The 9,471-nt window shown below is 42.2% G+C and overlaps 2 protein-coding genes across 2 annotated transcripts; both read left to right on the plus strand.

Annotated features, from left to right (window-relative positions):
- Positions 1-1,347: 1,347 nt before the first annotated feature.
- LOC128870031 (uncharacterized) lies at positions 1,348-2,598 on the plus strand. Its single transcript, XM_054112626.1, has one exon. The coding sequence runs from the start codon at positions 1,348-1,350 to the stop codon at positions 2,596-2,598; it is 1,251 nt and encodes a 416-aa protein (XP_053968601.1).
- A 4,826-nt stretch (positions 2,599-7,424) lies between these two features.
- On the plus strand, positions 7,425-8,675 carry LOC128870032 (uncharacterized). Its single transcript, XM_054112627.1, has one exon. It carries the CDS (start codon positions 7,425-7,427, stop codon positions 8,673-8,675), a length of 1,251 nt encoding a protein of 416 aa, XP_053968602.1.
- Positions 8,676-9,471: the final 796 nt, after the last annotated feature.

The following is a 9,471-nucleotide window of genomic DNA, read 5'->3' on the forward strand; positions in this document are numbered from 1 at the left end:
ACAGTTTCGACACTGTCGAAGAATGCATTAAGGTCACCAAGGATGTCATCGATATCCATAGCCACGCCGGGTTCCAGTTAAGAGGGTTGACGTCAAATTCGTGCGACATTCTGCAAGCTGTATTACACAACGAGCAACCGTGTAAGCAACAAAGAAATTATATATGCCAAGGGGAGAGTGCTACCGAGAAGGTGCTTGGAATGCACTGGAACCCAAACAAAGATTACTTTTTCTTCAAATTGCTGTTTTCAAAAGTGCCCAAAGCAGTTTTAGACTGTAGTAGACGGCCAACGAAAGGTGAGATGCTGAGCGTTACTATGTCTATATTTGATCCGCTAGGTTTCGCGTGTGGGTTGGTGCTGCGGGCAAAAGTTTTGATGCAGAGTCTGTGGACCAGGACTATAGATTGGCATGAGCCAATCCCCGAAGACATTTATAAGAAGTGGTTGCAGTGGTACAAAACGTTGAATACCATCGAAAATTTTAAAATGCCAAGATGTTATGGCATACAATTCTTGAATCCGAATGCCGATATACAACTACATTGTTTTTGTTAATGCGAGTGAGATCGCATTTGCTGCCGTCGCCTTTTGGCGAATTCATCACGCAAATAATACAGACATCGTATTCGTTGCTGGCCGATCCCGGTGCAGCCCGTTGAAGCCATTGTCCATTCCGAGACTTGAGTTACAATCAGCCGTCTTGGGAGTAAAGTTGAGGGAAGCTGTCATCAACAGCCATGACGTACAGCCGCGTAAGTCAACATTTTGGTCAGATTCGAAAATAGTTCTCCAGTGGATAAGGTCTGACGCCAGGTGCTACAAGCAGTTCGTGGCACACCGTATAGCTGAGATCCTGCAAACATCCGAAGCCAGTCAGTGGAGGTGGGTACCAGGTAAAGAAAACCCAGCTGATGATGCTACACGCATAAAAACCTTTTCTCAAACTGGTAAGTGGTTAAATGGTCCGCCTTTTTTGAAATTGCCTGAACATAGTTGGTCAGCCATGCCAACCGAATTTGATAATAGCGAATGCCAAGAGGAGAGACGCTCCAAGCAAATATATATGATATCGTCAGCGGATAGAGTAATTCCATTTGATAAGTATTCAAATTACTATAAACTTTTAAGGGTGATGACATGGGTACGATATGCCATAATGAAATTCCGTAAGGTTGACGTACTTAGAAATGTATATGCATCAAAGTTAATTATTGCGAATGAGATCAAACAAACCGAATTACTGATATGCCTATTAGTACAACAAGATGTTTTTGCTGATGAAGTTGAATCTTAGCGCAAAGGTGCGCCAATTACGAAATGCAGCTCTGTATTCAAGCTAAGCCCGATGTTGGACAATGAGGGCCTTATACGACTAGGGGGTCGGATAGACTATGCCGAATGCGTACCAATGTCAACAAAGCGACCAATAATATTGCCAAGGAGTCATCCTATATCGCGTCTTGTAGCTAAGCATTATCACGAACTTTTTCATCACCACAACTTTGAGTCAGCGTTGTGCGCCATACGTCGAAAGTTTTGGATTCCTAGTGCGCGCCGATTACTGAGGTCAATTAAAGCTAAATGCCAGAAATGCAAAAATTTATCCGCTATTCCCGAATCACCACTTATGGGCCAAGTACCTAGCGATCGAGTTACGCCGTTCGTTCGCCCGTTCACATATTCAGGCGTTGACTACTTTGGGCCTGTCTTAGTAGCCATAGGCCGTCGTCAAGAAAAACGTTGGGTTGCACTTTTCTCCTGTCTAACTATTAGAGCCATTCACCTGGAACTAGCTAGGGACCTATCAACAGATGCTGCCATAATTGTCTGCCGTAACTTTATAAATAGAAGAGGTGTACCGATACGGCTCCGAAGCGACATGGGGACAAATTTTGTTGGCGCAAGCAAAGAAGATTGGGTAAACGTTCAAAGCGGTATGCAATCAGAGTGTGATCTTCGAGGTGTAGAGTGGGTTTTCAATGCACCCGCCAACCCATCTGCCGGGGGCATATGGGAAAGAATGGTAAGAAGCGTAAAACGAGTTTTAATGTTCACGCTGAAGGAACGAGCGCCAAAGTTGGAGACCCTGCAAAGTCTTCTGATTGAAGCAGAAAATTTAATAAATTTGCGTCCATTAACACATGTGCCGGTAGAGAGTACCGACGCCGAGCCTCTGTCACCCAATCATTTTTTGCTAGGCTGCGCAAATGATGTACAAACTCCTGCGCTGTCAGAGAAGATATGTTTACGCAAGCAGTGGCACATAGCGCAGCAGCTGAAGCAGACTTTCTGGAAGAGGTGGATACTGGAGTATCTCCCTACCTTGACCCGGCGTACGAAATGGTTTAAGAGGGTGAAGCCGATAGCTGTAGGTGACATCGTTATAGTTTGCGACGACAACGAGAGCCGAGGCCATTGGAAACGGGGTATCGTAACAGAAGCAAAGCCAGCCCCAGATGGTCAAGTTAGATCTGTTTTAGTCAAGACGTCAACAGGAATTTTCCGGAGACCAGCGTCTAAAATTGCAGTGCTCGACGTTGGTAGTGATTCTCTCACCAGTGATGCGAATCACGGGGGGGAGGATGTTACCGATTAATAATACAATCTCATATTAAAATTGTTTTTTGTACTAATTAGACGAAAACTGTATTCAAATATTTATGTACTAAACCTGAATTATCACTTCATACTAAAAAATTCATTTGTAATATTTACCAAAAAATGCAACTATGCCTGAACTGTAAACGCCGTTGAATTGACCGAAGCGTGCTTTAAAAGTCCAGTTGCTTACGGAAATTCAGACGCGTACGAGGCGCGACAATATATAAAAACCTCACTTCTATTTTCACGCAATTTAAACAATTTGTTAAATTTTATTCATTTCATAAACTCTAAATTCATATACTTATAAAATATTTTCATTAACAACAAATAAAATACAGTGAACTTAAAGTGTTGTTTGTTATAATTTCGGAAGCCTCGTATTTTGAGCCATTGTTGCTTTTGCCTGCAACATCTTTTTATATATTGTGCTTAATTTTGCATATCAATGCTGAAAAAAATCGCGTTTATATAAGTTAAAATAAAACACTTTATTTTTCATTTTTTCTTTTCTTTATTTTCACTTCACTTCACTGTTTCACTGTCACTACCACACTATGACTTACACTGTCTCAATTATACTAAAAACTGACCGCGCTTAAGTGCTTTTTGGTGACAACTCTTTCGGCTGTATGATGCGCACGATTCGTTTCGGCAAAATGCGAAACGTCGGCATACCGAAAAAGTACTTAAGCGAGGTGTGGGATAGTCACAGCGGCAATAACCAAAAGTGACTTGACCGATGTTGACGGCCAGCCATCGCCGTACAAACGTACATATATGTATGTATCACACACATGCATGTTTGTCGACACCATGCCAGTACCGCTGTGTTAACTTATACAATAAATTTTCGATAACCGTAATAATTGTTCATGAAATCTTCGGGTGATCGCGCCTACGAAAAGTCCGGCGAAGAAGTACCGCGTTATAACCTCCGTCATAAGAAACGCGTCGAGAAAATTCGCGAAGCCAAAATGGCCGACAAAAATGGTGAAAGAAGTTCGAGTGACGACGAAAATGATTGCGCGATAGTTCAGCAAGACAAAGTGATCGAAGAACTACGCGAGCAAATAAAAGCCTTGCAAAAGTCGCTAGCCTCATCGGAAAAGGAAAAAGTCCAATACATCGAAGCCCTAAATCAACAAACCGCTAAGAACGTCATCAGTGCCGACGTACCTAGCATCGAAGCTATTCCTGTTAGCTTCAAGCCAACCGAAGTTACCTCTGCCAACTTCACAACAGTCAGCGCTACTTCAGCCAGCGCTATTCCTGCCGAGACTTATTCTGCCAGCGCTACTTCTGCCAACGCCAATTTTGCCGGTGCTACAACTGCCAGCACCAATTACGCCAACGCTACCTCTGCCAGCGTTACTTCTGCCAACGCCAAGCCCGACGCTGCCTTCGGCCCCTATATCCGGTCTGCCACGTGCCCGCCAGCAATAATGCAGCCGTACTGCCACACCAGCCCTTATTCCTTAAATCTTCTGCCAGCAAGCTACATGCCTGCAGCGTCCAACCCACAAATCACACCGCAGCTCATCAATCACAAAGCTCTAATAGCACCCAGCACCAGCCAGGTACGTAAAATTTTAGATTTGCCAGATTTTCATGGCTCGCCCGAAGAGTGGCCTATGTTTTCTGTGGCCTTTAAGGAAACCACGGAAGTGAATTCATATTCGGAATTGGAGAATCTGTTACGTCTCCAGAAAGCCCTAAAGGGGAAAGCCAGACAACAGGTGGAGTCGTTGTTGATCCACCCATCCAGTGTAGATGCGGCTATGAGAACATTAGAATTTCATTACGGTCGCCCAGAGCTACTTATTAGAAGCCAAATAGCGAAAGTTCGAGCGTTTCCACCCGTTACCGGAGGACGAATCGCCGATATACTCAATTTTAGCACAATGGTATCAAACTTAGCTGCCTTTCTAGAAAATTCCGGTGCGATACCACATCTAAATAATCCAATGTTGCTCGACGAATTAATCAGCAAAATGGCGCTGAACAAGAGAGAAGAGTGGACTCGCCACGTCTTCGAAATGCAAAAGCCATATCCCACTGTGTGTGAATTTAGCAATTGGTTGCAGCACACCGCCATGTATGTGTCCATGGCAATAGATGTTATGCCAACAAAGTATATGCCCAACGATTTTGTGTACCACAAACCTAAAATGTCGTCCAAGCCCGTAATGACTGTAACAAAAGAAGAAAAGAAGTGTTTAGTGTGTGACCAAAGCCATATTTTAAATACGTGCTCAAAATTTAAAGATGCCGATTGTTCTAATCGCTGGAGTATAGTAAAAAATAAGTATCTGTGTTTTTGTTGTTTGCAACCTGGTCACAGTGTACAGAATTGCCGCAAGCGACGAGTGTGTGGTATATCCTCGTGTAATAAATTCCACAATCGGTTGCTTCACAGTTCCAGTGATAATAACAAAAACAATATTTCATCAGCTGATAAAGCTGTGGCAACTGTTCAAACTGTGTATCAAAATCCACAACATCCACTCGCTCGATCAAATTCACCACAACGTAACAAAACACTTCTCAAATATTTGCCTGTCAAGCTGAAAGGTCCCAAAGGCGAAATCAACATTTTCGCTTTCATTGACGAAGGCGCAAAAATATCTCTATTGGAGGAAAATATAGCGAACGTTCTCGGCCTCAAAGGCAAATCCAATTTACTTCGCCTGAAGTGGATAGGCAATCAAAGCATGAGCGAACAGTCGCGGCAAGTGTCATTTGAAATTGCCGGCGCAAATGAAGCAGCAACGAGTTATGAAATGAGGGGAGTGCGTACAACAAAAAAGTTGTATTTGCCGCAGCAGACGTTGAATTTGAATGACTTCATACAACGTCACGAACAATTGGCAAATATACCAATCGCTGATTACAATAATGCAGTGCCGCAAATACTTATTGGACTGTCGCATACAGAGTTAATACGAACAATAAAAACTGTGAATTTGGACGATGGCTTTGCAATCCACAAGACAATGTTAGGGTGGACATTATTTGGATCGAATGAAAATCGTTTGAGTGATGGCACTATTGGTCATGTTAATATTGAAAGCACCACACAATTGAATGAAATTAGTAAACAAATAACAGAATATTTTGCAGCAGAAAATTTTGAAATAAAGCAATTGCCAAGCGTTCGTTCAGAAGCTGAAGCTGTTGGCAATATTGTGTAAGTTTAGACAAGGCAAATTTGCAGTATGTGGTGACATATGTGAGATGTTTCACCGGATTTCGATTCGCCACGAAGATCAAAACGCGCAGCGCTTTCTTTGGAGAGGGGGCGATCGATCAAAGCCGCCAGATGTTTACGTTATGCGCGCCATGATATTTGGATCAATTAGCTCACCATGTTCTGCACAATTTGTAAAAAACGTGCACGCAAAAAAATTTCGTGATGTGAATGCAAGAGCCGTCAATGCTATTGTGAATCGGCACTATGTCGACGACTACATGGACAGTTTCGACACTGTCGAAGAATGCATTAAGGTCACCAAGGATGTCATCGATATCCATAGCCACGCCGGGTTCCAGTTAAGAGGGTTGACGTCAAATTCGTGCGACATTCTGCAAGCTGTATTACACAACGAGCAACCGTGTAAGCAACAAAGAAATTATATATGCCAAGGGGAGAGTGCTACCGAGAAGGTGCTTGGAATGCACTGGAACCCAAACAAAGATTACTTTTTCTTCAAATTGCTGTTTTCAAAAGTGCCCAAAGCAGTTTTAGACTGTAGTAGACGGCCAACGAAAGGTGAGATGCTGAGCGTTACTATGTCTATATTTGATCCGCTAGGTTTCGCGTGTGGGTTGGTGCTGCGGGCAAAAGTTTTGATGCAGAGTCTGTGGACCAGGACTATAGATTGGCATGAGCCAATCCCCGAAGACATTTATAAGAAGTGGTTGCAGTGGTACAAAACGTTGAATACCATCGAAAATTTTAAAATGCCAAGATGTTATGGCATACAATTCTTGAATCCGAATGCCGATATACAACTACATATTTTTGTTAATGCGAGTGAGGTCGCATTTGCTGCCGTCGCCTTTTGGCGAATTCATCACGCAAATAATACAGACATCGTATTCGTTGCTGGCCGATCCCGGCGCAGCCCGTTGAAGCCATTGTCCATTCCGAGACTTGAGTTACAATCAGCCGTCTTGGGAGTAAAGTTGAGGGAAGCTGTCATCAACAGCCATGACGTACAGCCGCGTAAGTCAACATTTTGGTCAGATTCAAAAATAGTTCTCCAGTGGATAAGGTCTGACGCCAGGTGCTACAAGCAGTTCGTGGCACACCGTATAGCTGAGATCCTGCAAACATCCGAAGCCAGTCAGTGGAGGTGGGTACCAGGTAAAGAAAACCCAGCTGATGATGCTACACGCATAAAAACCTTTTCTCAAACTGGTAAGTGGTTAAATGGTCCGCCTTTTTTGAAATTGCCTGAACATAGTTGGCCAGCCATGCCAACCGAATTTGATAATAGCGAATGCCAAGAGGAGAGACGCTCCAAGCAAATATATATGATATCGTCAGCGGAAAGAGTAATTCCATTTGATAAGTATTCAAATTACTATAAACTTTTAAGGGTGATGACATGGGTACGATATGCCATAATGAAATTCCGTAAGGTTGACGTACTTAGAAATGTATATGCATCAAAGTTAATTATTGCGAATGAGATCAAACAAACTGAATTACTGATATGCCTATTAGTACAACAAGATGTTTTTGCTGATGAAGTTGAATCTTAGCGCAAAGGTGCGCCAATTACGAAATGCAGCTCTGTATTCAAGCTAAGCCCGATGTTGGACAATGAGGGCCTTATACGACTAGGGGGTCGGATCGACTATGCCGAATGCGTACCAATGTCAACAAAGCGACCAATAATATTGCCAAGGAATCATCCTATATCGCGTCTTGTAGCTAAGCATTATCACGAACTTTTTCATCACCACAACTTTGAGTCAGCGTTGTGCGCCATACGTCGAAAGTTTTGGATTCCTAGTGCGCGCCGATTACTGAGGTCAATTAAAGCTAAATGCCAGAAATGCAAAAATTTATCCGCTATTCCCGAATCACCACTTATGGGCCAAGTACCTAGCGATCGAGTTACGCCGTTCGTTCGCCCGTTCACATATTCAGGCGTTGACTACTTTGGGCCTGTCTTAGTAGCCATAGGCCGTCGTCAAGAAAAACGTTGGGTTGCACTTTTCTCCTGTCTAACTATTAGAGCCATTCACCTGGAACTAGCTAGGGACCTATCAACAGATGCTGCCATAATTGTCTGCCGTAACTTTATAAACAGAAGAGGTGTACCGGTACGGCTCCGAAGCGACATGGGGACAAATTTTGTTGGCGCAAGCAAAGAAGATTGGGTAAACGTTCAAAGCGGTATGCAATCAGAGTGTGATCTTCGAGGTGTAGAGTGGGTTTTCAATGCACCCGCCAACCCATCTGCCGGGGGCATATGGGAAAGAATGGTAAGAAGCGTAAAACGAGTTTTAATGTTCACGCTGAAGGAACGAGCGCCAAAGTTGGAGACCCTGCAAAGTCTTCTGATTGAAGCAGAAAATTTAATAAATTCGCGTCCATTAACACATGTGCCGGTAGAGAGTACCGACGCCGAGCCTCTGTCACCCAATCATTTTTTGCTAGGCTGCGCAAATGATGTACAAACTCCTGCGCTGTCAGAGAAGATATGTTTACGCAAGCAGTGGCACATAGCGCAGCAGCTGAAGCAGACTTTCTGGAAGAGGTGGATACTGGAGTATCTCCCTACCTTGACCCGGCGTACGAAATGGTTTAAGAGGGTGAAGCCGATAGCTGTAGGTGACATCGTTATAGTTTGCGACGACAACGAGAGCCGAGGCCATTGGAAACGGGGTATCGTAACAGAAGCAAAGCCAGCCCCAGATGGTCAAGTTAGATCTGTTTTAGTCAAGACGTCAACAGGAATTTTCCGGAGACCAGCGTCTAAAATTGCAGTGCTCGACGTTGGTAGTGATTCTCTCACCAGTGATGCGAATCACGGGGGGGAGGATGTTACCGATTAATAATACAACCTCATATTAAAATTGTTTTTTGTACTAATTAGACGAAAACTGTATTCAAATATTTATGTACTAAACCTGAATTATCACTTCATACTAAAAAATTCATTTGTAATATTTACCAAAAAATGCAACTATGCCTGAACTGTAAACGCCGTTGAATTGACCGAAGCGTGCTTTAAAAGTCCAGTTGCTTACGGAAATTCAGACGCGTACGAGGCGCGACAATATATAAAAACCTCACTTCTATTTTCACGCAATTTAAACAATTTGTTAAATTTTATTCATTTCATAAACTCTAAATTCATCTATATATATAAAAATGAAATGATGTTCGTTTGTACGCATTTTTTTGCGCCGATACGAGGCCAATTTTATTCGTTCTTTTTTCATATTATAGGGATCCACTAGGGGAAGGTTTTTAGCAAAAAAAATTTCTTTTAAATATTTTCTTCATATAAAAAAAAGAAAAAATCAAAATATTGTACAAAACAAAACTTGCTCGATTCTTAGATTAAAGTAAGTTTCGAATCGACATTCATTTTATGTGTACAACTTTTTTTGAATTTTTCGTTATTGTATACAGAAATTTCAAATGATTCGAATGAAAATTTTTTTTTTTTTTTATTTCTTCCATAAAATATTACACCTGTCATTAGACAATAAGTAATAATAAGTAATAATAATAAGTAGACAATAAGTGATTTACAAAAAGATGGAATGAGAGTGATATTGAAGGGCCAATGCCCCCAAGCTCATTTAGAAGAAATATATACATATTATTTAAAAACAAGTGGTT

Source organism: Anastrepha ludens, chromosome X (genome assembly GCF_028408465.1).
Source record: "Anastrepha ludens isolate Willacy chromosome X, idAnaLude1.1, whole genome shotgun sequence".
NCBI lineage: Eukaryota > Metazoa > Arthropoda > Insecta > Diptera > Tephritidae > Anastrepha > Anastrepha ludens.